The following is a 27710-nucleotide window of genomic DNA, read 5'->3' as shown; positions in this document are numbered from 1 at the left end:
CTACAGAAATTATCCGCAGCAGGTGAAGACTAAACTTCCTGGCTCACCACTGCATCACTTTCTCTGTCAGTTTATTTGGCAAATCACTATTTAGCTTCCAGATGCTCTCATTCGCATGAAGTTTCAACTTTTGACCCGTCCCTTTCTTTTGCATCACTGGTCAGTCTAGTGACCCCAACTATTCCACAATGCTTTGAGAGGCAATACACTCATGTCCCATAGAAAATGAACACAGCTGAACTTCATATAGTGCCATATTTGGTGGATCATACGAAGGCCAAGGAGACGAGGAAGGATTACAGTGACCCATTACTCTTTCAAAATACATATGATATTTGAGTGTTAAAGACTCAGAACCTATCCTTGTGAATATGTTGTCCATGACTTTTCTGTAATTTAGCAATTTCAAGTCACAGTGATTGTCACTGCTTGAACAGAATCTGCATGACTGAATTTTCACAAGCAGCAAAGTTTGTCAATTGTGTGATTTTGCATGAGCAAGCCTTATTATGGATGAATATTTTTTCAAGCAGAAAAACCAAGCACAGACCCCCCTATCCCTGAACACGTCCATCCATGCTCTGTGTGTGTGTGTGTGTGTGTGCGCGTGAGTGTGAGAGAGAGAGAGAGTGAGAAGCAGACAGACAGACAGAAGGGAGGGGGAAGCTGAAGGAGGGTTTGCCTCAAAACCCAACATTTCTGAAAATACAAGAATCAGTTGTGAGTAATACAATACAATCACCACTATCCACTTTGGATTTTGCGTACATTGGTGAGAATTTCCAAAAACACACACAGAGGCAGCTGTATGCATACATAAATGGCCACTGCCACACACCCCTCTGCTTTGCTTTTTCATCAGCAGAAAGTGGATTCAAACCTTTTCATAGCTCCACACACACAGACAAAGACCTTCCCATGCTGCCTCATTATCATAACAACACGGCCTCTCTCTCCATCGCACGCTGTAAATCCGTCACACGCATACGCACACACACACACACACACACACACACACACTCATAGAGATGCCTAGCACAGATACAGCCAAGAGGCACTCCTGTCTTTTCTAAACAGGGGAGGAGAAGTAAAGGGTCATTCAACCTTTCATTCAGCCCAACCAGAAAACCTCCAACAACAAACACACAGAGCTTCCCGGATGGAAACTAATTACCAACAATGACCATATAAATAAACCAGATCTCAGCAGATAGGATATCTAGGGAACTGGGCCTTGATTGACTAAAGACAAAACCAGTTTTATCACAATGAATAAGAACGAAAACAATGTGAAACAGCTTTAATTTTGTACTTAAAAAGTCATGGCTCACAGGGCAAAAGCTAAGTTGGTAGTATCCAACTTGAGTCACTAGGATGATTTTTTTTCCCCTGTAAAAACAAGCGCCACATTTTCCAGTCTTACCACATGGCCTTCCCCTCTCCTACACCATACAACAACAGAAGTTATGGATCCCAGAGGGCCACTGAGAAGCTGTCAATGAGCTAGTTATGGATAGCTTCAATTACAGGATCCTTAGGGAGTTAACACTGGCAAAGCTGCATTGGAGGAAAGATAACATTTGCTCTTATACTGCAGGAGCAGGTAAAGACATGAAACGCTGGACAAGTTTAGGTCCAGCAGAAAAAAAGGCAAAGTCTTTGCTGCCATTCAAAAACCTCAACTAAGTTCAGATTTTTGGGATTGTTTTATTTATGTTTTTAAAGGCTGGCAAATTCTAATGTTGGACTCTTAAGTTTATTTTAGCAAGACCAAATTAAGAGCACATTCACAAAAAAGACCACTATCAAAGAAGTCAAAAGGTCACAAAATCAAGCCTTTGTAGAGCAAAAGGGGAGGAAAAACATGAGACAGGATACAATAGCCAAATGTATGTGAACATCCCTCTCCACATACTTTTGTGTATCTTTTAGTTCAGGACAGTTTTTCCTTTCGATAAAGGGAAATCTTAGTGCTTCAGAATTTTAGACCAGTGGATCCCACATTAGGGGTCGTAAGATAAATCAGGTTGTGAGATGGTCAACAGGATAACATAGCAGAAGAACAAACTGCTGTACAAAACTCTTTCATTTTTACAGACTCTGTCCCAACGTTTGCCTGCTTCTTGTCACGTACTGGATGATTTTACCTCCTAAAGCCTCTAAAAACTAAAAACAGATACATGCAAAAGATGACAAAGGGTCCCCGGAAAAGTAGACATTGCTATGTGTTACAGAGTCATGAACCAAAAACAGTTGGAGATCACTATTTAGACTTTTTTGACTTCTAATTTTGTGGCAACATTTTGGTGAAGGCTCTTTGCCTTCACCAAAATGATTCTCCCACACACAGAGCCCTGACCTCAACCCCATCCAACACCTTTGGGATGAACTGGAACACTGACTGCAATCAATTACAGGACTTATTACCCAACGTGAGTTGCTCTAATTCTCCTCTGGCTGAATGGGAGTTAATCCCTGCAGCCAGGTTCCAACGTCTGGTGAGATGAGACACTGAGGCTGACATGGGCTGATATAATACATCTGCTTCCAGGTTGTTCCAGAGTATTATGTGGAGTGTTGACCTGTGTTGCTGTTTCATGTTACTAATGCCAAAAATGCATGACTAAATAAACAATGATATGGTAAATTACCATTAAAGGTGTGGGGCATATGCTATGCTCTCCATTTTCCCACTATGCATCCCTGGTCTTCAACCTGCAGACTTTGGACAGAGCCAGGCTTGCAGTTTGGTTTCCTGTCTTTAAGTTAAGCTAAGCTAAACATCTCTTGGCTCCAGCTTCATATTTACGGTACAGATGTGGGAGTGGTATCATCCCCTCTAACTCTTGGCAAGAAAGTGAATATGCGCTTTCCTAAAAACTATTCCTTCAAAGTAGTACCCTAATTATTCATTACGTAACATTTAATCTCATAACCTCTCGGTTTTCCCCTTACACCTCCATTATGGTTGTTATGGTGTAAAAGTTAAAGGAACAAAATTTCTACACTGTATGAGAGTATCACATAGATATTCAGTATCTGCTTGTTCAAACCCTTCATTATATGATGCTTTTGCCAAGTAAAATATTCAAACCCTTAGGAACCATGTAATTTAGTGCTGTACCATTACATCTATTGGAAATATTCTAGATGGCTTGTGCAACATTTTATAAACATTTCAAAAGGCATATTTGGTATCTTTGGAAACTTTTGGATGCACACTAGAATTTAAGAAAAAGTGCTGAGGAGTTAAAAAATTTGTAAAGAACCAATGGATCCATTAGAATTTATGTTAATCATACAGGGAGCACTTTTTTAAAATTATAAACTGCTTATAAATGCTAAATAGGGGTAAAATAAGGCCGTTCCATTACAAAAACTATGACATATTGAGTGGAATTTTTAAAATAAAGCCTATGCATGCGTGTGAAGCAGGGCTGAAATGTTATCTCCTGATTGAAACAAGACCTGAAAGTGACCCTGATGACAGTGTGAGAGAAAGCCCTGGTGCTGGGTGACTATCTGAACACTCTGGCTTTTATCACAGGGGTCAGCAAAAGACAATCTGAGTCTTATCTCCATGGTGGCTACACTCAACACTGCATGTTAGGGTGTCTTCAAAGAATCATACTAAAGGAACGTAACACTTAGTATATTCACACAAACACTCACACACACACATCAAAGAGAGCCACAGCTGTTGGAGTAATCTCTGCAATGCTCAGGTTGGACAGTGCAACAGATTTGAAAGGCTTTCAGTTTTATGGCTTTGTCCCAGAATGTTGAGTTTCTCATTAGGACCGATCACTTTAGGGTTAGAGTGATTTATAGCGCTAAGTGGACAAAGTGACCTCAGACAGGATGCACTCATTTTATCTAATCAAAGAGAGAAACAGAGTCTGTGTGGCTGTGTGTCCACATTAGCTGATAACAGCAATTTAAATCAGTGTTAGTAAACTATACTTAAGGTTGTAACCCTGCTTCTGATAGCTGCTTTTGGGCACTAAATTGGGTCTGAGGCTGAGTGTACCAACCAAAATGTGTCCATAGTATCAGGTACTGAAATACATCTAAAGCTAGCATTAAGAGATTATGCTTATTTACCTTTACTTATTCTGTGATCAGATATTTACTGATCTACTGTAAATCAGGGAGCTTTTATAACTTTAGACTTAATGTCATTTAGGCAAACTTCTTTATTGAACACTGATGTACTGAGCAACCTGGCATATTTTGTTAGCCTTCCCTAAACTAAGGTAAACCAAGACAAAGAGTTTAAAGCCATGTAACTAGTCTATGAAGATGTATTTAGGTACAGTGGTGCTTTGAGCTAAATTTTAACGTCAGCATGCTACTCACAATGACACTGCTAACATGCTGATGATTGGTAAATATTAAGTTTATTTTGTTCACCATGTTAGTTTAGCATGTTAGCATACTAACATTTACTAATTAGCACTAAACCCAAAATATTATTATTTTTGCAGGTATTTGGTCATAAAGGTATTGGTCAAGTTAAAATTCTGACCTAATGATGGTGCTAGATAATAAGTCAGAGGATCACCAAAGTGATTGAAATGAATCAAGAGGGGGACATTAATAAATGTACCAAACTTCATGGCAACCTATCCAATACTTGTTGCTGGCACCAGAAAAGTCATGGGCTCAACATTTTAGTAGGATTCTCTGGGGACCATGAATGTCTGTACAAAAGTCCATGGCAATCCATGTGATAGTTGTTGAGATATTCCAGTCTGGACCAAAGTGCTAAAACAACCAATACACCGCCCAACAGTCAGACATTGCCATACCTAGAACCATGCTAGCCTTGCTAAAAAAAATAATGTTTCAGGCATTGTACTGGCAACTGATATCAAAAATTCTCTAACTATACCCAACCCTACTTGGGTCACATCTAAATTTCTTAGATTTGGCTCACATCTTGTAGTAGCTACATTTTCTGTTCTGCTGTTTCCCATAAATTCTAGCACAACTTTTTCCTATTCTTCTTTTTAAATCATATGTGGAGAGTTTGCTTGCATCTGCTGCCATGTTGATGAAAATATATCTAAATGCATTTAGTCATATGGTGCTTGAACTCACTTTATGTTTGATCTGTGAAGTAGAGTTTAAGTGAACTGCCCAACTGCAAAAGAGTAAATCACATTTGGTGGTAACTGAATCTTGAAGCACAGTTAACAGTTGTATGGTTCAAACCAAGAGGTTTCTGATTTACAGTCAGAAACACATGGAGTACTCAGCTTGTTGCAGAGGCCATGACATGATTCAAAAACTCAGATGCTGCAGGATCAGAAATGACAACATACCAACCCTCACAACAGCCCTGGATGGAATGATAGCTATGTGTAACAGAAACTGCCAGAAAATTCAAATTCTGCACCTCTTGACCTGAATTCCACATCACATTAGAGATGGAGACACATGAAGACCTGAAGACATTCAAACAGACAGGAGGCCGCTCAACAGCAAAGCTCAGAGGAGGTTCTGCTAGTCACCAAATGGCTTTGGTGCATTTAGTTTTACATTTGTCAAGGTCTATAAATATTCCCAGTCTGGCCCCTGTCAGTTTATCTGGGGTCAAGCTTTTCTTACTTCAAGAGACACTGTCAACAACCCCAACAGCTGAGTGCTGTGAACCAGCCTCAACTGCTACTGAAATATGCAGATCCATTTATCAAGACAGTAAAAGTCCTCAGGTATTTCTTACTGGATGGTAGAAGGACAGCTGCTTCTTTTCTTTGGGGTATAAACAATATATACAGGAATTCTTACACACATACACACAAAAAGCCAAGATTTGAAGAATGAAGTGGTCAAGAAGTGGAATGAGGAACGAGGAGATCAGAAATGTACCTGGGGACAAGGTCAGACTGGGCCTTATATGTTATCAACAGGATCTTGTAGTTTATTCTGAAATGTAGGTCACTAAATACACTAGTGTTCATCCTCTGGGGATCATTATAATGATATATATATGCTTATAATTATCAACAAAAATTCATAGATATCCAGCCATTAACTTTTGAAACGACTTATGAAGTGTTGGTCAAAGGGAAATTTAGGGGGTAAACACAGTCATCATATCAACTGGAGACCATGAAAATTAATGCCAAAGTTCATGTTGATCTGGCCAATAGGGGCACACTCCTGACTTGGGGGTGAACTGCAACATCCCCGGGTTGAGTCCAACTCAAATGTGATTAGTGGTCAATCAGTCTAAAGGTGATTGAACTTTTTTCAAACTGGTGTATATCCATACTTTTCTCTTTTTTGTTCTTTTCTCAAACTCACTCACCATGTGTTGTGAAGACATAGTGATTATTGTCATCATTAGTGGCCTTTGTCCATGTGTAAATACAGGATCCACTGGGTGTCTGTCAGGCTCAATGCATCATTTGCTGGTCTGTTTCAATGAGCCGCTACTATTCAACTAGCCGTTATCAGGGAAGAGAGTTCACAGAGTTCAGTTCAGAGTGTGACTCGCCATGATTGACATCAATTGCAGGAGGCTGCTTGTCCCCACATCCAGTTAAGATTAGTTCAATATTTGGAGTGAATCTATGAGAGGATTAAGTGTACATTTTTGTAATTAACATATTGTAATTACAGAGTTATGGCCACAGTCCTCTAATCCGTGCTGAATAGTTGCTGCTTTTCCTCAATATTTAATCTTTTGACAGTTGTCTAAGCCTTATTGCTGTTACACAGTTGTTTCTGAATGTGTGAGGGTTTCTGAATGACAATCCCATATTTGTCTTAGTGGGAAGGGCAGGCTGGGAGCTCTAAATCGTCCTCATATCTACCATGCTGTTCTTGCAGATGTGTGTTGGTCAATTACTGATTTTATTGCCTCTCAGTTTCTGCTGCGCTGTGGGAATTATTTGCTATAGCCAATTTAATAATTTCAGTAAAATGCCAAAGGCAATAAGCAAAATGTCTACTGCTGTCACATAATATCATGTTAATTTGACATCTGGTACATTCAGTATGTTTATTTCTACAGCGAGACCTGGAGGTGACCTGTGTTGAAGACTTGGTCGCATTAAGACATTCCAGCCTTCCTGTCCATCCAGTACTCAGACCACTGGCTGTATTTCTGTGGATTAGGTTTGAAAGTTGGAGCACATAATGAATTCAACTTGGGAGATGGAAATGAGATTTAGATTATAACATTAATGGAGCACTGAGGGCCAATGTTCCCTCTCAGACTAGATTTTTGTGACTAGTGTGTAATAATGTACCACACTGGACAAATAACAATATTACAGCTTGTGAAATTTTTAATACATATGTCAACATGATAGCTGCAAGTTTTGGTATCAATACAAAAAGCTTTTTTTATATAGGCCTATGTCACATTGACTAATATACAAAATAAGGCAAAAATTTCAAATATATCAGTGTTCAACACAAAGAAGTCATACAAGAAATGTACTTAAATCAACAACAGTCTGAAACTACCAAAATCAGCATTTAAAGTGAAGAGATATTTGACTGGAGACTGGAAGCAGGGGAAACAGATTGTGGACATTTCTAAAGCTCATTAATTAACATGCTGTATCTTGTTTTTAATTCATGCACAAACAGAAATGTAAAAATGATCATTTGTGCTTTCAGGGGGAATTATTTACTGGAACTATTTCTTAGTGAACAACAGCCAAGTGAATGTACACAACCACCTGGAGTCACAGTGAAGAGTGAGGAGACCAAAACCTGTGCTCACAGACTGCTAGCAACCTGCACAACACTGCACAGAAGTGCTGGGTGGATGAATAAACTGTGATGAATAAACCCCTCAAATCACAAACTGACCTTTTTACATTTCTTATTTTGTACAAATTTAACAAATGTTATACAACAACGTTAAGTAGTGAAATTTTGAGGTGTTAGTAGGTATATCCCCTGCTTCCAGTCTTTATGCTGAGCTAAGCTAATCACCTCCCGTCCCAAGCTCTGTACTTTATGCAATGACAGTGGTATCAATCCTCTCATCTTAGAACAGGGAGAATTAGCGTATTTCCCAAAATGTTCAATAATTTCTTTAAGGTTTTTTAAACAATTTATTTGGATTTCCTGTTTGCTGAAACTTAATAAACAGTAAAACTGAAAATCTTAATTTTCAAAAGAGCTTCACTTTGTTTGAAATATATATATATATATTTGTGTTCCGAGCTAAGCCTTCTTTTCAAAGAGGCCCTTCTTCCCCCTCACAGCAGAGAGGCCCATGAACATGAACTCTCTCCTGTATCCTGGTGTGACAAGTTGCTGCAGTGGAAAATAAATCACTTCTACATGCTGAACTGTCAAAGACACTCTGCCCTCAACAAAGTGCAGGTCAGTTTGGGCCTTTTCAGCATGAAATCCTAAACCAAGATGTCCTTTACCTCTCATGATTCTAACATTTCAAACAAATGAGTACCCCTTTAAATCAATGGACTTCCAGCTGATCATCCCAGTGCAGATGTTTCAGTCCAACAGATAGCTGGAATGACAACATGTTGTTGCCACTAAATAACAAAATACTGGAAATACATGAAGGAAACACATCCATGTGTGCAGATATGTGGCTGACAGACTGCAAAAGCACGTCCACCCAGGAGCTGAAAATGAATCCAGAGAATTTACAGTCACAGTAGTCGGAGCAAGTGTGAGCTCCCGTACACAGCTGGGAGGAACATTGGGGTGTAAATAAGGAGAGGTCTGAAAGTGTGCCCTGCAGCCTGCAAATAACCTGACTGAAGGGAGAGTCAGCAGGATATGTAGCAGGCTGATTGAATAAACCAGAGAGCAGGGCCAACCAATAAACAGCTTATAACTCTGACAGGCAGCTCAGTCCCACTCCAGCACCATCACTATCAAGTAAACATGTCTCCAGCCCACCAAAATTCTTCACAATGTTCAGTCAACCACCACGTACTTTTGAGTTTCTCCACTGGATACAGAGCAATATTCTCAAACCATGGAGGAGCATGGGTCCCTAATAATCAAACATCCTTAAAACACTGAAATTCAAAAGCATTTAGATTCCAGGAGATGGCACTGGTGGCACCAAACTGGCCTGTACCATTATTATTGGAGGAGAAACATGCTGTCTAACATAATAATAATTCAATAAGTGTATTATCAATCTATTTATATCTACATGTATATCTAAATCTCTAATATGTCTTTATACATATGTATCTATGTTCTGCATGTACAGTACGTAGCTTGTAAATTTTCAAAATGTTCTAGACAGGTCTGAAAAACTGAAATATGATCAACATAATTTGACATACGCAACTTATCCATGAAAGATAAATCATCGACAGCCACATTTCCATTGTAGCTTAACAACTCTTGATCTGGAGGTTCCCATACTTAGACTTTTAGGAACCTGTGAGGCTTTGGTTTGAAGTTCTGCCAAGAACTGTATTGTATTTTACAAACTGGGATGTTTTGAATACACCAGACCAGCTCCAACATATGCCCCCCCCCCCTCCGTCTGACCAGCTCTCAAGTGGCAGGTGTGTCCCATGAAACTGTGTCATGCAGCACACTTATTTCTGAGGTTCTGATTTCCCTTCAAGAGAAAATAAAACATAATTGGTCATGTTACCCTATGAAAAAAATAACTTGTTACTGGAAAGATTAAATGATTTTGAAATTGCTACGTTAAGTTACTTGAACATTACTGTGGAGTCTAGCTACACTAGTAATGTATTGCCCAACACTGTGCATGCTAGAGCTGCAACGATTACAAAAGTAAGAGATTTAAAAATAGACCCTTTGAAATGTGACCAGGCTTTTTCACATGTCCTGTGTTATTAATGCCATGTTGCCTATGAAAATGAACTGCTGCATTGGTAACCAAAGTAGCCTCTTTACCAACAACATATGCAAACATAACAGTATAAGTTGTGGCAAAGGATGCAAAGATACATTTGCTTGACTGATTAAAAGCACTGCCAATGGAAGCATGGATGGAACTTACAAAAAAGTAAAAAACCATGTAGGGTTTGAAGTTCTCTCCCAAGCTGGCTTTTTTCATTTTCTTTTTCAAATGGGACACTTTTGAACAGCCATAAACACTTTTGCCTTCCAACGTGGTCAGATGACACATCATACGAAATACTTCTTTTCAAGCATAACCCAGAGAGATAACAATAAAGTATTCATAAGCCCACATAACCAGACATAAACTCAAACAGATAAGAACAGACCAGAACATCCAGAACAAAAAATGTGGAGTATAAAAGTCATTATTGGTCAAACAAAATATCTTGAATTACATTAGGCTAGACTGTTGGCTCAGAGTCACCAACCACGCAGTCAGTAATCTGACTCTGCACATATCCCTCACTGAAAGAAATGAACTGTCGGCAAAAAATATTAAAACACTATTCCAGTGTTGTGCTCTATCAGTGAAACTAACTGCATTCAACTGCTATTAAAACACCACACAAAGTACTTGGTATCAGCAGCTGAATGTTATCTAGGAAAATTAAACTATGCTAAGTGCTTCATTGTAAGTGACGAATGAGATTAGTACATTTTTTTAGACTTTCACTTTTTTCAGCTCTTAATGAATCAGTCAGCAGGATTTGGCCTCAGATAACCAAACTTGCTAAACAAGTATGTTTACCAGTAGCATGTGAACCTTGCCAAGCTGTGAAATGCAACCGCATTCCCCGTCTAAGCTCTTTATCTCTGCATAAAACACGCTCCTATTGGAATGTGTCACACACAGCTGACTGGCACCTCAGCTGCTACCCACCTCCAGCTGTGTTATGAACTAGATGACTTGCCGATGCAACTTACAGTATCATCCTGCTGGCACTAGCAAGGTGCTAAATCCTCATTAGATCTGACTTCATCCGTAATGAGCTGAGGTAATTAGGCCTGGGCCATCTGTGCCGGCTCGAGTGGGGCCAGACAGTGTCACTCAGTCTGAGTGTGAGCAAGCAGCAAGGTGACTTTAAGAGTCTGTGATATCAAGATGTATGATTTCTGAAGTGGAGCTCTTAATAAGTTATTGATTCTGTATGAGCGTCCTGGTGTTTTCTATGAGGTTTGGAGGTCATGGGTTAACACTGCTGCCTGTCCTTGAATACACTGGGCAGGAACGCAGTAAAGATGTATGTAGTCCATCACAGGACAGAGTCATGCTTTTTATTAACCTAAATGTAAATGTTGAATATGCGCAGGTTTCCTCTGTTCTTACACACAGGGCCGAGTTTTATTCTCTTGATATACACATGCACAAACATACAGTTTGTATCTAACCTCATGTATCTTTTAAAAAAATGCACAATTAACCTCTGAAGCATTAAAAAGTAAAGTTCAGTACAACCAGATTCATGATCCTAAATCAGTCCTCTTACTGAGTAGGATCATACATCCAGGATGTAACTTTTAGAAAGAGTAAATATTTTATTGAAAGTGAAATTTTAATAATTTTAACATTAACATTGTCATGGCTTTCCTTAGTTGATAGGGTGCTTAATACATACAGTACTTAGATCACCTGATATTATTTGCGCTATCTCCATGACAATCAAGCAGATTACAGCCATTGATTAAGGCAGCAGGATGGGGTTGAAAGCTCTCTATAAAAGGGCAGTAAGTTGAAATTTTGGCAAACTATATTTCCTTGCTTTTGATGACCAATAATGCATACATGCATTATATGTTGTCAACCTATAATATATATATTATAGGTTGATGTATAATATATATATTATAGGTTGATGTGGAGGAATAACTGCTGTTTCGTGTCTTGTAGGGTCATACTCAGGACTTTCTTTACTTCTATTTCCTAGTTTCCATTTCAGTTGACTGAGTTGCTGTACGGCTTCACACATTCTGCTGTGGGTGGTGGTGATGTATCATTCTTTATGCTGTACCATTGACTACAATTGTGCTCTATAAATGTTATTAAATATTAACCTTGAACACTTTGGGCTGTGGTTCTTCCACTGTAAAAAGTCATTTAATCATTAACTCTTTTTATAGATGTGCAGCTTACATGTCCTTGTTACAGAGTTGTAACTTCATAACCAAAATATGTGTAGTTAATAAGTTAATAGGAATCTATGCTGGTTATATTTAGACTTCACGGAATGTGCATTAGACTAAAGCTTATGTCAAAAAGGATGAAGACTGGCAATTGATTTATTTAATAAGCTAACAACATGACCTTCTAACAGTTCCGACTCAAGGTCCACTTACTGGCCTTTTCCGGAGCTTTCAACCGCAATCAGCAGATATTTGTTACTCAGTTGTCACATCTAACCTGATACAGGTTCATCTTAAGCTGCATTGTTAACCTGAGAATCACTTACCACTGAGTCCAGTGGAGACTCCTCTCTGAGGGGCGGACAGGTCGTCCATGGACCTCCTCAAAGAGGCAATCTTGCCCTCGGATGCTTTGTGCAAGTGGTGGTGGTGGTGGTGGTGGTGGTGGTCGGGACTCCCAGCACTTCCAGTACTGGAGGTGCTACTTCCATCCCCGACGTCTCGGACCGGCACCGGGCCGTTCAGGTTGTTCAGGCTGGACTGGCTGTCAATGGAGCTCCGGGAGCCGGCGCCGTTCCTCTCCTCATCCAGCATGAAGATGATCTCCTTCAGCTCCATGTTCTCCGTCCTCAGCACCTCCTGACTGGCCTCCAGCTCGTTCAGCTTCTGCTGGTACAGCCCGACGTCTTTCCACATGACGCTGGCCGTGTAGCGGCCGAACCGCTGCCACTCCCGGGACACCTTTTTGCCCTTCTGTCGGTCGTCGTCCAGGAAGCAGCACAGCTCTCGGAGCTCCTGGTTATCGTCCTGCAGTTTCTGGTTGACCTCCTTCAGACTCCGGATCTCGTGAAGGTGGACCTGCAGGCTCCGGTTCACGTCCTTCATCATGTTTCCGTGCTCCAGCATCAGCTCCATGTTGCGGCTCTCCAGCCTCCTCAGCCTCCGGACCAGATCCTCCTTCCCCTGCATCAGCAGCTCCTCGTCGGACAGCTGGCTCACGTCCGCCCCGTCCATGTCCCCACTTATTCTGTCTTTATCTAAATAAACAGGGTGTCTTCTAACCGGTCTGGGACAGCTAAGTTATTATGAAACCCAGATCCATCACAGATTACACGCCGGGGCTGCAGAAGAGGATCCGTACCCGGGCACCGCTGACCCAAATCAGCCTGCGCTGCCTTGAATCCACAAACTGTAACAACGAATTATCCGATAATATCACTTTCTATAACATCCACAGTTGGAAGTTCATCTTGTAGATGCGGTGAGACGCTGTCTGAAGCCGGAGACCGGTCCTCGAAGTGAAGGAGCATGGGAGGAGACAGAGCGAGAGAAGGGGGGGAGCTGATCACTCTGCAGGCAGTAACACAGTGTCCTCTATAGGCTGCAACACAAACCTGTAGAGCCCACAGACAGCGCCTCGAACACAGAGCACACAAGCTGGAAAGCTGTCAACTAACTTATAAAGCTTTATTGCCGTGTCATATTCAAATTAGAGTTAGATAGCACGGGGGGGCCGGCATGGTTGACACTTTTATTCAATATTCCCATATTTATCCGCTACAAATAGGCTAATTTTGTGTGCCCTGAGATGACTTTTTGTTGTGATTTGGCGCTATATAAATAAAACTGAATTGAAATTGAATTAAATTAATAAATTAGCTCAGATAAGTGAAATTTAGTAAACAATTTTCATTAAAAATGTTAAAGAACCCCTCCAGACATCTTTTAGGACATCCCCTAATTTGAATAATAAACTGTGTCTGACATGTTTTGCCACAGAAAAATGTTCAGTTACCTCGTTAAAAAAAAGTTGTTAAAATGACATCTATTGCTTCTCCCTCATCAAAAATCCAGAATCTTTGAATATGCAAATATGTTTCATTTCAAAAGTTTTACTGCTGGACACAAGAAGTCTCCTGCTTCAGCAGACAAATGTGAAAACAGCTTTCATATGTCAAACTCTGCACACATAATGTTGCACAATGAAGCTCAAACATCCAGCTGAAGGAACAAGAAGAGGAACATATTTTTCACTTTAAAAAGTGTACATTCTTAACCGAATACACAATATTAAAGGCTATTTATCTTTAACTTAAAATAACCCCATCCTTGTCAGAACTGTTGTCTCCAGACAACAGCCATTGCAATTTTGTCAAACAGCTTTATGCACTTTATTTAAAAAAGAAAACTGAGGTTGTGGTGGTGGATAGGTCAGCTACATGGAATGTCTGATTCAACAGCAGAAATCTTAACAAATCATAGCTTAACCATCAGGACAGCAAATCAGAATATAGGTCATTGGACAAACTGTTATGTCTTTGAAGGCTTTGGACATGTGGGTAAACTTTTTTTCACAGCAGATATTTTAACATGTCACAGTAGGAAAAGTAGGCCTAAAGGTGTAAATAATCAAATGAATGATGTTTGCCTCAGTTTCAGGGTGCTGATATTGTGTGTGCTGGCTCACTGTCACACTTTCATGGTTTACTGGTACGCTTGAACAGAACACAGCCATCATTTATGTTACTGGTGATATCTGTGGTTTTCCTACTATGACGAGTAAAAATGTCTTCAGTGTAAAGGCCAATAGATTAATCCTCTGGTCAATATGCAGTCTAGTGGAGCTATGCCAGGAATTATTTATCAATATTCTAATAAAATAATAAGAAGGTATAGTTGTTCCATCCTAACAGGTGCAAGAGAACTAATGGAAGAATGAGTTAAACCACCAGAAGTGAAAGCAACTGTGCGTGGGCAGACCAGCGGTATGTGGGGCCCTTGAGACATTTTTCCATTTTCAGTATTTTAGCAGCATGGAGAAGAGAGGTGAGTGGGTCTGATTTTAAAATCTTTTAAAATTCATAGTTAGAATCAGCTTTAATGGGTGAGTTTACATATACAAGGAAATTTGTAGCTTACAATGTGTATATATATACACACACACACACACACACACACACACACACACACACACACATATGTATATGTGTGTGTGTGTGTGTGTGTGTGTGTACATGCAATTACCCATCTGATATTTGACATATTTTCATATACAAAGCACATCATAAGCTAAATGAAAAATGTGAAAACATAATGTGAAGAAAATCATCATTCTGAGTGTTTGGACTTGTTGGAACAAGGATGTTAACTATACCAGAGGTGTTGTTCTTACAGAAGTTTATTTATTTATTTACTTTTCTGTCAAAAGACTCTCCCTTTACTGAGATAACTCTTCCTATGTATTTAAGCAAAACTCTAAACCTCCATCTGTTCAGTGGAGCTGTCAACATCCAAAAACAGCTTCAAACATGAAGGAATGTTGGTGGAAAAGAGCACCAACCTCTGCTGACTGACCTTATTCTATTCTAGTTTATTCTAGTCTTGTCTAGGCTATTCTGAGAGCAAATTATTTCCCTATCTAAAGGTACATGACACACCTGCATGCAAAATTCAGAAGTGAAAAGAAGATAGGTCATTCAAATTCAGAGCAGTAAGCCTATGATATTCCTTCCCTTAAATCAAAAAATAACCTAGTATGTATTTAAAACAAATATTTATTTATGTTTTTATCCATTTGAAATAAATAAATAAATTTTCACTTTTATGAGCTTGTGAATGTTGTGCACTTCAACAGTTAGTGGCTGAATGTACTTCCACTCCCCTGCTCACGAGGTGCCACTTCTATATGCTGAGTGTCCTGCTTCATTAAATCAATTGTTATTTTGAATAGATTCATCTCCCCCCAGTCCGTGACCTGGATTTGAACAATACCTCCACTGTGGAAGCCTGTGGAAAAATTCACCGGGGGTGAACTTTTGTGAGTCTACCAATGAGTTTTTGCCTGGTCTCCCTGTACACAAGCTTCTATAATAATAATAATATATTAATAATAGGGACTGTTTTTTGGAACGAAGTGTGTCAGGACTGTGTAAGGTCGCCATCTGCTGGGCATCAGGAGATTACATGCATGATTATCCAACAATGTAAATGTTGCAAAAGATGGGTTTAACACAAAAAACTACAAAAATAGAACAACCCAAAGACCCACAATGCACTGCGCGGTCTGAACGAAATTAGGAACTTGATCGACAATAAAAACTGTGATGAAACAAATGTCACAGATGACATTGGTATCAATGAAAGAGTGATTTATGATGGTGTTGATGTTGATATTAATATCACTATTACTGTAAGTTATGGTGTTATTCCACCACTACACTGGTATGAGACTACTCCTGCTGGTGCTATTGTTATAGTCTATTACGTAGACAGCAGCAGTGGGATTCTTCCCTGTGTTCCTGTTGAAGAACCTCTGCCATTGGCTTCCTCCCATTTTGTGTGCAGATATACCGGGACAGCAGATGGCTTCAGCCTGTGGTCCAGATCGACCATACGGCTGCCGACGCTACAGCCTGACGACAGACAGCCCAGGTTGACAGAGGACACAGCGGTTCACCACGTCAGAGGGCCAAATAAAGCGGATGATTGGAGTCAGAGCAAAGTGCGCACAGGAAGCCGCTTCTGCACAACTTCTACTCTTCCATGATTTCCAACGCACGCCATAATGCGGCGATATTGTGGCAAAGTCCCGGGTCGGCTGTGGCTTTCGCCGATTGGCAGCTTATATTTTTGGGTATTCTGTATCTCACCTGTAATGCTACACCCGCAGTGTTTGGATTTTAAGCCGCCCTTCCGACCGCTGAGGGAGCTGGAGTTTTGTGTAATGTACAAGGAGTTTGGCTGCTGTGATTATCAGAAAGACCAGGAGCTGATGACAAAATACTATCGGATTATGGATAATTTTGATTATCATGGTTATGCCAACTGTGCTGGGTACGTGTTGGAGCTGCTTTGCCAGGTAGGCGTGCATGGACAAAGGTCGCTTGGCTTGGTCCAAAACGTCTCCATCATGCGCCAAGAGCCTGACCAAACTACATAGACACAGATGAACACGTTCTGTCATTTGAAAAAACATTTTTAAAATAGCTGAACAGAATAATATGCTCTTACAGTCAAGTCACAAAATATAGGTGTTTCTCTTTTAATAAAGTGCACTGATAAACTGAATTAAGGTAAAGGTCATCCTGCGGCTTCCAGAAAACATCAACACCTGTCACCCACATAGTCAAACAGCAGGGTTTCATGCTTTGAGACCTCTGGGTGCTAACTGAGCAACTGGGGCTGCAAATGATTATCATGCAGATGTTCCTAATATTGTAGATATTCACTGTGTACTTGAGTATCATATGATCTCATAAGAGGCTCACCACAAGGGCTTCCCCAGTCTGTAGATTAGGATTTTGGTAAAGTTTTTCAGCAGAGGAAAACTGAGGACTTACTATACTTATGATAAGAGGGGACCAACTTGCCATCAGTGTGTTGAGGACTCAGGGCTTAAAAAGTTTATTTTATGTAAAAAAAAAAAAAAGATTTGATCTTACATTATGCAACAAATATTAAATTCCTCCTCCATTCAAAAATGTGTTTTGCTTACTTGATTTGGATGTTTGGCCCTCACTGTACAGAATAATGTATGTGTTTCTCTGTGCTCACAAATCTCACTTTAAGTTTAAGCTTAGTCTTGTACTTACAAGCATAATTTGTGACATTACAAATGGTTTGGAAGCAAATTATGGTCCAGTATGCAACTTTTAAGTGTGATGTGGAAACTTGGAGACTCCACTGCACACACACTGAGAATGGACTAAAGAGATATTTAGTATTAAACTTTTGAAGTGAACAATATTTGCAGTTTCATAGATTATGGAGTTTTTCAGTGAGGCAGAAGTAGATGTCATTTAAGAAATTTTAACTAGTTAATTGAACTTTTTTGTGGAAAATAAATTGTATTTATACACAGCCAGATTCACCTCCTTTGAAGGTGACAATTTTTTTTTTTTTTCAGGACCATATTTGTGTGTGATGTCTGCAGACCGATAATGATTTTTTCAATTAAAAATTAAATTAAGTTAAAGAAATACTTGACCATTTGGTGATCTTTAGTCAAGGGTAGCCCTAAACACTTTGACCCACTCACCTCTCTTCTCCATCGATCCAGGAATGCTCACCCTATGCAGCTCACCTCTTTGATGCAGAGGACCCCAGCACCCCGGTCCGGACGATCCCTGGCCTTTGTCCTGACTACTGCTCCCAGTTTTGGAAAAAGTGTAGCTCCACCATCCCTTTCCTGTCTGATGACCCACACATAGACAGAGTCAGAGAAGACCAGATACGTCTCTGTCAGTACCTGGAACTAGAGGACGTGGACTACTGCTACCCACACCTCCTCACGAACCAGAAGCTCACAAAGAGCTTGGGCCGGGTCCAGTCGGATTCAGATGGCTGTCTGCAGCTGTGTCTGGAAGAAGTGGCCAACGGGCTGCGTAACCCACTTGCCATGGTGTATGCCAATGACGGGACACACCGGTTCTTTGTGGCGGAACAGGTGGGCTTGGTGTGGACGTACCTCCCTGACCGGTCCAGACTGGAGAGACCGTTCTTGAACATTACCAAGGTGGTGTTAACATCATCATGGGAAGGGGACGAGAGAGGCTTTCTGGGACTGACCTTTCACCCCAAGTACAAGTACAATGGGAAGCTGTACGTGTATTACTCAGTGGAGGTGGGTTTTGATGAGAGGATCAGGATCAGTGAATTCCATGTGTCAGCCAACGACATGAATGTGGTGGATCATGGATCTGAGCGGTAGGTATGGATTGTAGATTCAGATTAGCAAAGGGCAAAGAGTTTCTAATTATTTAATGCAATGAATCCATGCAATCAGAGGAATGAACTCTGTTCTCAAATATTGAGATACACCTGCTCCTTTCCTTTTCTTTTTTGTCACATCAACTGTCCTTCCAGGGTTATTCTGGAGATCGACGAACCTGCATCCAACCACAATGGAGGGCAGCTGTTATTTGCTGATGATGGCTACTTGTACATTTTCACAGGGGATGGTGGAATGGCGGGAGACCCATTTGGGAAATATGGGAATGCCCAGAACAAGTAAGAAGGCCACTAGGGATTTCCAAAACTAGACACCCATACCTCATAGAATGATCTTAAGTAACAAAGAATCTATCCAATTCTAGAAAATGTAGTGGTGAACTTTTATCTAGAGATACTTTACATGGTAGTTGAATACTTAAGTTAGAATATATGAATTTGGTTTTCCTATATGTAAATTAACTGCATGTTTTTGTACACTTAAGATAAATAATGACTTATTACATAAATTTTTTTTCCCTATGGCCGTATCTACTTTAGGTCAGCTCTTTTGGGTAAAGTTCTTCGCATAGATGTGGATGACAATGAGAGAGGCCCGTTGTACAGAATCCCTCCAGATAACCCCTTCATACATGAACGGGGAGCACGACCTGAGGTTTATGCTTATGGTGTCCGCAATATGTGGAGGTGCTCTGTGGACCGGGGCGACCCCCGGAACAAAGAGGGCAAAGGGCGAATCTTCTGTGGGGATGTAGGCCAGAACAAGTTTGAGGAAATTGACATCATCGAGAAAGGCCGGAACTATGGCTGGAGAGCCAAAGAGGGCTTCTCCTGCTATGATAAAAAGCTGTGTGCCAACAGCTCACTTGGTAAGCATGCTTTGGTGATTACAGTCAGATGGCTGTGTTTGGAAACATCCATGGTTACCCTACGTCAACTGCAGACATTAACAGTAGTCTCCTATCCTGTGGTAATGGAGAGTCTGCAGTTGTTAATACCGAAACAAACACAATGACAGCTCTCTGCACAGGCTACTGTAACTTTTTCTGTCTGGGTGAAATTAGCTTCTGCCTTGTTTTGTTAGAAACTCATAGATTCTTGGCCCTTGGCAGAACTGGTGACCAACTTTTTTTCTGCTGCTACATAGTAAAGAAAAAAATTACAACCATACATTAATAACAACTAATCGAACTGCAGTGGTAGTCAGAGGGAATACTCAAAGGAAGCTTAGACCAGTGTTCCCAACATATTATAACCTGCATTCAGTTGTAAACTAGATGTGGATCATCTTGTTGACATGCAAGTCTTTGTCAAAGAATGTCATATGCACTGATACAGTGTGTTTTGAGTAACGTGACCCGTAACCTACTAAATGGCTGACTTGCCTAACTGTTCATTTAATGAATTACATTGTTCACAGTGCGTTACTAAGAAGTCCGCCCATAAGTGCTAGTGTACTAACCCCCTTTATCATGCACTACAGCTCAATATTAAAATACTTTAATAAAACTGGAAAAATAGATTAAAGATCTGATTTTGACTTGTGTTGAATAAGTGGCTTCATTGTAAATAAATGGCTAATGGCTAAATTACACAGATGAGGAAGAAACTCAGTAATACCGATAATGAACTTTGGATTTTTTCATAGATGATGTCCTGCCTATTTATGCATACCCTCACAAAATGGGTAAGTCAGTGACTGGTGGCTATGTCTACAGAGGGTGTGAATACCCCAATCTGAATGGAATGTACATATTTGGAGACTTCATGAGTGGGTAAGTTTGATCTGGAAGTACACCAACCTCTGAAATATATCTTGTGTTAAGGACAGTAGTGAATAGATTTTGAGGAATGACAACAGTGTGATGTCAAACCTTAAACTGAAGATAACTGTCGCAGGTGTTTGTTTGATACCTACATTACCCGCATTTAAGGATTTCAGAAACAAGCCTGTGCACTAGTTCAGACAGGCAACTAGAATTTTATCGCTTTCAATCTTTATCACAGAAGAGTTTTAAGAGCTGCGCTTCTCACAAACTGTAGTTTATGTTTGATGGAAAAACATACTATGCTATACAGTATTTACAATAAGTTCATGCATTTTCCCCAGCCTTGCTCAAAGGGGCTTGTATGATTGTTGAAGGTATAAAGTAGACGATTGTTGGCTTGTGATGGCATAAAGGCACACACAGTGTTTTGGTGGTTGAGTTTAATTGAGAAAACAGTAAGTTAAATTTGTGTTAATTTTGTGTCAAAGCAATAAAAAGTTATCCACAGTTTAGTCCACATTGACTGCTGTTGCGCAAAGTGCACTCAGTATTGAGAAACACATGTAACCAAATGTAAAAAAAAGAACTGTATTGGTTGATGAGATCTAACAGTAAGAGCATCTGAGTGTGTGTGTTTGTTTTTTCCTGTTGCAGCCGTTTGATGAGTCTGCAAGAGGACAGAAACACAGGACAATGGAAGTACAATGAGATCTGTATGGGGCTCGGTCTCACGTGCGCCTTCCCTGGACTCATCAACAACTATCACCAGTACATTATCTCCTTTGCTGAGGATGAAGCTGGTAATGCATGAACACATGCACAACCTCAAAACAACCTATGCTACTGTACCTGCAGTGTTCTTTGCACACTAGTTCCTAGGAAATGTCTACTGTCCCCTTGATGTAATGCTTTGTTTTTCTTTCCAACAGGCGAGCTGTACTTCATGTCGACTGGAATACCAAGCGCTACGTCACCTTCAGGAGTTGTTTATAAAGTGGTGGATCCCTCAAGGTGAGTAATATAATCATTCCTTTGCTTCTTTCTTATTTCGCCATCATAACACAAAGAAAATGTGTGCCCTATTCTATGTGCAGTAACTGCTCACCATTTATTGTAAAGTTCTATTTCTGCTTTTTTGAAATGGATTTGTAAGACACACATCTGTTCATAATTACAAACACAAGCATGTCATTCCTCTCAGCGAGCCCGAGGGATGAGCAGTATCATGATCATACTTGGCTTGGATATGAGCTTATGTCTGTGTTTTCTCAGCGTTGGTGGGATAACTTTCTGCCTGTCTTTTTTTTTGGTAAAAGAGGGAAATGAAGCAGTGTTGGCAGTAGTGTGAAAGGGCTGCCATCCTAAATCTCCCCTCTCTGACATTGCTTCAGACAGCTCTTGGCTCTCTCTGTATTTCTCTCAGCAGTAGATGCTTGTGTCACTTAATTTGTTTCCCAGCCATCAAGTTCATTTGAAGTGTTCGTTGCCACTGTTGTGACTTGACCTGGAAGTTAAATACACATTAAAACACTGGCAGTTTCAGATAAACTTGATTTTTATGTGACAACTTAGTTATATTCTGTCTGTTTTTCAGACGTGCTCCTCCGAGACAATGTCACTATGACCCCCTTCCTGTCAGAGTGAAAAGTAACCTCATTGAGTTTGTTCCCCAGGAAAGTGAGTCCACCTCCAAAACAAACACTCTGACCTCACTACTGACTAAGGTTACAAAACAAATAAAATCTGTGTCATTCATATTTGTTTATATTTATATTTGGTCCTGTGTTTTTCTGTCATTCTTCCATCAGCATTAATCGGTGTTGAGCTACCAAGCAAACACAATGCTGAGCCACAACCCACAGAATCATACGATTGGCTCCAAGAGCTCATTGATCGTCTAGGTGAACTAGGACCAGACCCGACCACCGCTTTGCCAACCACAACTACCACCAAACCACCCAGGCATTCAAGACGAAAAAGCCGGCGCAGAAAGGGCAAACCCAGAGCAGAGATTGTGCCTGAGCTTCAGAACGGAGCTATAAGGCTGGTTGGGGATGAACAAGGCAGCAGCGATCGTGGACGGGTGGAGATCTACGTTAACGGGGAATGGGGTACTGTGTGTGATGACCTGTGGACCACCAAGAATGCTATGGTGGTTTGTCGGCAGTTAGGCTTCCGGTACGCTCTAAAGGCAGCCAAGAACTCAGAGTTTGGAGAGGGGAAGGATCTGCGGATTCTTCTAGATGATGTCCAGTGTGATGGGACTGAGTCCAGCCTGCTGGACTGCAGACACGCTGGCGTGGGGACACATAACTGTGCCCATTATGAAGACGCCGGGGTAATCTGTGGAAACTCAGACTACGTTGTAGGAGTCTAAATGTCTGACTGCTATGAAGTCAGAGATAATTATCATAGACTAAATCTGTTGTCTTAAAAATCCACCCGAAATTTAACACTGTTAAAAACAGGTATTTTCAGTGCACTCTTGGTGGAGTATTTTACTTATCGCCATTAATGAACAGACCAAATGTAGGCAAAATAACATTGTGCCAAGATATTTCCACTAACTACAATAGAGTTAAATAGCACAAACGATTTTGTGATCTAAAACTGATTGTCACAATAAAAGAGGAAAGAGCATGGCTCAAATTTTTACATAAAACTCGCAGGTAAAAGCAGAAAGTTCAGGAAACAATCTAAAACAAAACTTAAAGTAGTTTAAGGAAAATTGGAAAGACCAACAAAGTCAGTTCTGTCATCAAAGCCTTCCAGGGGTTATTTATGAGAAAAACAGCTGGAATGCATTGATGGTATCTAACACTGTAAACGTATCCAAGGGGGAGGTTCTTCCTTCAGTAATGACTTACTTGCCAGTAAAGCACTTGTCATTTCTCTCAGAGGTAAATGTTTAAAATGAGAGTTTATTTTTTAATTTTTACTGCAGGTTTGAATGTTTCATTTGATTGTATGGCACTATTGCATACGTCCTTGGCTTCTCAGTGATTTATGACGCTAACAAATTTGACAGTTATTGTCTGAATGTCAAATTTCCTAATGTGTTGAATGTTCTATACCCACTGAATGAATGTATGGCTGTATCATTGTCATGTTATCATTATCATGTTATCATGTGATTTCAATAAACGCTGACTACTCTGTACTGGCTCACATACGTCACACACACACACACACACACACACACACACACACACACACACACACACAGAATTTGACCATTGAACTAACACGTAGCCAATGACATTTGAGAGCGCGTTTCATTAATAGTCTATCCAATATATTGAAAAGAATACATCCCAATACACGCTTTATTAGCGGTCACGTAGCTAAGTTAGCAAAGTAACAGTCTTGTTATAACGTCACGCTGTTGAAGTTAGACGCGTGGGCGAAGTCCATTTACATGCCTAATGTCAACATTAGTAAATTTAGCATGTTTCAGTATAAATGTGAACAGTGACGTGACCATTTAGTAATTCTGTAGCGTTAACATTTTGTAATCTAATTGTTACGGAATACAGTACGGTGTACAGCTGAGCATGGCTTTACAAATGCCGTCTTTGCAGGCTATTGTAGGGCGTTTTAGTCTACATGTTCTAGCTACGTAACTAGAGCAGCTAAAAAAGTACAAACATGTTACAATCGAGCCAATGGTCAGTCCGGGGTTACATTATATACACATTTTGTATTTTGATATAAGTTACAAAAGCTGAGGAATTCTCCCGCTAAACAGCACTGGCTCCATAGCTCAGTGGTTAGAGCACTGGTCTTGTAAACCAGGGGTCGCGAGTTCGATCCTCGCTGGGGCCTGTGAAGGGTGACTTTTTTATTTCGGTTACAATTCACGATATGCTTCATAAGCTTAGTTCATATAACTACCAACGCGGTAATTTTACATTGTTCTTCGGTGCAAGCTGAAGGAATAGTGCACAGAAATTTCATTTTCAATTCACTTCGCAGGAACTCCTAGTCTCAGTTTACTGATCCAAAGTGGAAATGAATAAATAACTTTACTGCTCACAAACTAGAAGCACTCGAAATCTATAACTAAAAAGAAAAGTTAAACTGGTGCAGGATGAATAATATATTATTGTTTTTGCAAATACTGTTACCTACACCTTGATTGTGAAGCTGTTGCGGGTGTGAAGACTATATAATTAAAAGCCAAACCAAAAAAGTCAAACTTAATTTTGTGCCCTTTCTTCACTATGTAGAAATTGTGAAGCCAGACTCCATGAAACAATCCCGCAATTTAATATTCCCATGCTCCTCGACCACATTTAACCAAGACCTAAAGAGTGATTTCTTGTGTTTCCTGAATCTATAGGAGTCGGTCTTCAATTCAGCTAAACTAAATGCACTAACAAGCACTGCCAAACCTGCCTTACTGGGGTCTTGTAGACTAGTTAAAACCAGCACATTGGTCCAATTGGCTCATACTAAACAAAGGTAGCTCTATACTGGCACCCTGTGGTCTTTCAGTAGAACTATATAAAGTAAAATAATAAACTCAAAGCAGCACCATTCCGGATGAATATATATTGTTTTAATTAGTGAAATATACTCATATAATAATTCAAGATAGATATATAACCTAATATGAACCTTAAAACAAGATCAGTTCTATATCTTCTGTGATTGTAAGACGTGGAGTAAATAACTAGACAAAGAGCCTCTAACTGACAGCCCTTTTATTCCAACCAGTCACTCTTTGTTTGAGGGATCTCCCCTCTGTTTTGGGAGGGTCATTAATATGCTGAGCACCAGATCTCAGGAGCTAGAGCCAACTCTGACCACGCTGCAGCCTGTCAATGTGTGGCCCCTGGCTCTTACTCCGGTTCTCTGCTTCCAGCCTGATATCAGCTATGAATCTCCTGCCACACCCACAATCAGTACAATAGAAATGTAATTATTAGTTATAACAGGTTCATTCATACTGTATATGTCACTTTTTATGAAAAACAGCTCAAAGTTCTACTCAAAGTGAAAAGAGAATGAAAAAGTATGAAGAAAAATATAACACATTACAGAAAGGAGGTCACAGCAAGGTTAAAACAATGGAGAAAATGAAATGGGAGCATTTCGTGCAAGTCCTTTCTCCTTTCTTTCTTTCTTTCATTCTTTCATTCTGATATGAAGTGAAAGAGACAGGAAGTCAGGATAAAGTGGCCAACTGTAGTCTGATATATGTTCAATATTTGTAGTCGTACTAAGAATCTGCTCATGAGACCTCATGCTGATTCCACTGTAGACAGCTGAAAACACATGAGATTAAATCGGAACTATTTATGAATGTATGTTTTAAAGTTATTTGTGTGGCTGTTCTGCTCTTAACTTCTTCCACCTCTCAGTGGAAATAAGCACTCTGGCTTTATTGTGTTATCCCAACTGATCATCATCATTATTAATGACAGAAAAAATACAATTCTGTTACAAAAATCAATTTTATTTTTGTTTTGCTTTTTCTGACCTTAATCAAATGTTTGCTTTTTTCACATGTAATACTGGATACTTTCACCTCTTCAGGCCTGTCAGAGAATAAAATATCACACTTGGATTAACAACACTAAAGCTACGTTGTTTTAATTTTAAAGGGTCATGAGGCAAAAAAGTTGGGAACCACTGCTTTAAAACATGACTTTGGTAGAATAAAATTTGAGAATGTTAATCAAAAACATTAGGCATCCATGTTTTTGAAAAATAAATACTTGGTGAACCCAGAAAGCCATTTAACAACTCAAATTTAACTGATGATAAAATGTTAAAATTTTGTCGCACACTCTATAAATGAAACAAACATACGCCATTCCCAGCTACCATCTTTGTTTCGATTAGAAAAGAGATGCAACTTAGGAAACTCTCTTTCCTAAGTTGTGTCTGTGACTCAACTGTAATGACAATACATAATACATGAGAAGCATAAACTGGGGTTAGATTCAAGTCTAACATCCAAATAATAAATATATAATTAACAGACAAAATCAATGAACAGTCAGCTGTTAAAAGGCTGCATCTCAGTCACATAAAGCACTTCCACTAGGTGTCAGTATTGTTTCACCACAATTTACATATCTACTGCTTCAGCCTTTTGCCCAGTTTGTAAATTAGGTTGTGGACTCATTGAAGGCTGGACAGTTAGATGTATGATTGCTTTGTGTTCCACACGAGGACACAAGAAGAAGCAGATGCTTTTAGAGAATTATCAATGATTTATGTGCAGCTTAAGTTGCAGTCTGTTACCCAGGTGGTCCACTGGCTTACATTCCTCACAGAAAGGGAAAAGCATTGCTTCCCAGTACAACCCTGGTCTCTACAGAATGTCAGCTTTCCAGGAGCAAAGAAAAACAGCCTTGTTTTCAACAGGACTACTGAGCATTTTTCATTTGAGCCAGCACTGTTTGAAAGGTTTTTACATCTTTTCAACCCACTGAAGACCCTTCTAATCCTTTAATTGAAGTGAAAACATGAAGATCACCAAAAGTGGATTTAAGAGGTTTTCACTTCACAACATGTAACAAACCATGTGAGGAGTCTGTGGCTTGTGGTGCAGAGCCTCAGCGCCGCCTCTCACCGCTGTTTCTGAGGCCTCCTTTCAGCAGAACATGATCCTGATTGATTTGCGATATCAGTCAGGAGCCTGGAAGCAGATGACTGCCTCATTCATTCATTCTTTTTTTTTTTTTTGCCATCATTTATTTATGTAGTATATAGAGCAAATTTCCACTATTCCTTCCAACATGTCTCAGTATTGTCACCACCCTCTCCATTTGGACGGGCTGACTTTATAATTAAATTTATTAATCATTTAATTTAATTAGAGTCTTTAGATATCCATCTTCTATATTACTCATCAATTATTAAGTTCAATTCTTAGTGGAATTTTTTTTTTTTTTTATAACAAATGACTGCAGATGCTGCTCTCAGTAATGTGAAGTTCACCCTGCAGGGGATCCCCACCCAGAGTCCAAACCTCCTACATGTCTTGTCCTTCTTTCTCCTCCCAAATATTAGCTTTCACACCCCACCCCTTTCTCTGCCCGAGTCTGCTGGAGTGGCATCCTGGCTCCACAGGGAACGCCGGGAATTTTCACCTCCTCCTGTCAGGGTTGATTATCTGTGGAGCTATCAAAGCGTGTGTGTGAGAAAGAGTGTGTGTTTCAACCCAGCATATGCTCATTA

The 27710-nt window shown here is 40.0% G+C and overlaps 2 protein-coding genes and 1 non-coding gene across 6 annotated transcripts in view; 2 read left to right on the top strand and 1 right to left on the bottom strand.

Annotated features, from left to right (window-relative positions):
- The window catches only part of ccdc85ca (coiled-coil domain containing 85C, a), a 34209-nt gene extending 20325 nt beyond the window's left edge, over positions 1 to 13884 (bottom strand). Inside the window, exons 1-2 of one of the 2 annotated variants that reach the window (XM_042389133.1) lie at positions 12345 to 13884; positions 6286 to 8621 (exon numbers count right to left, since the gene is read on the bottom strand). In XM_042389133.1, the coding sequence (XP_042245067.1) occupies positions 8488 to 8621; positions 12345 to 13032 (822 nt within the window). In that variant the 5' untranslated portion in view covers positions 13033 to 13884 and the 3' untranslated portion in view covers positions 6286 to 8487. Of the gene's footprint in view, positions 1 to 6285; positions 8622 to 12344 lie in introns of those variants that run through there. The other variant, XM_042389132.1, reaches the window with a different exon arrangement.
- A 1817-nt stretch (positions 13885 to 15701) lies between these two features.
- Positions 15702 to 23674, top strand: hhipl1 (HHIP-like 1). 3 transcript variants are annotated; one of them, XM_042436743.1, is made up of 10 exons: positions 15702 to 15835; positions 16363 to 16876; positions 18077 to 18723; positions 18883 to 19026; positions 19288 to 19616; positions 20396 to 20522; positions 21171 to 21316; positions 21446 to 21527; positions 22111 to 22193; positions 22325 to 23674. In XM_042436743.1, exons 2-10 carry the CDS (start codon positions 16583 to 16585, stop codon positions 22891 to 22893), a joined length of 2421 nt encoding a protein of 806 aa, XP_042292677.1. In that variant the 5' UTR covers positions 15702 to 15835; positions 16363 to 16582; the 3' UTR covers positions 22894 to 23674. The 3 variants fall into 3 exon arrangements, with proteins under 3 accessions (XP_042292677.1, XP_042292676.1, XP_042292675.1); XM_042436742.1 differs by lacking the exon at positions 15702 to 15835 and adding an exon at positions 16081 to 16207; XM_042436741.1 differs by lacking the exon at positions 15702 to 15835 and having other exon boundaries at positions 16229 to 16876.
- Positions 23675 to 24268: 594 nt separating this feature from the next.
- On the top strand, positions 24269 to 24341 carry trnat-ugu. The gene has a single exon. It is a non-coding gene; the product is annotated as a tRNA-Thr (tRNA).
- Positions 24342 to 27710: the final 3369 nt, after the last annotated feature.

The sequence above is a fragment of the Thunnus maccoyii genome, chromosome 16 (assembly GCF_910596095.1).
Source record: "Thunnus maccoyii chromosome 16, fThuMac1.1, whole genome shotgun sequence".
Taxonomy (NCBI): Eukaryota; Metazoa; Chordata; class Actinopteri; order Scombriformes; family Scombridae; genus Thunnus; species Thunnus maccoyii.
This window is presented reverse-complemented; position numbering and strand designations above follow the sequence as displayed.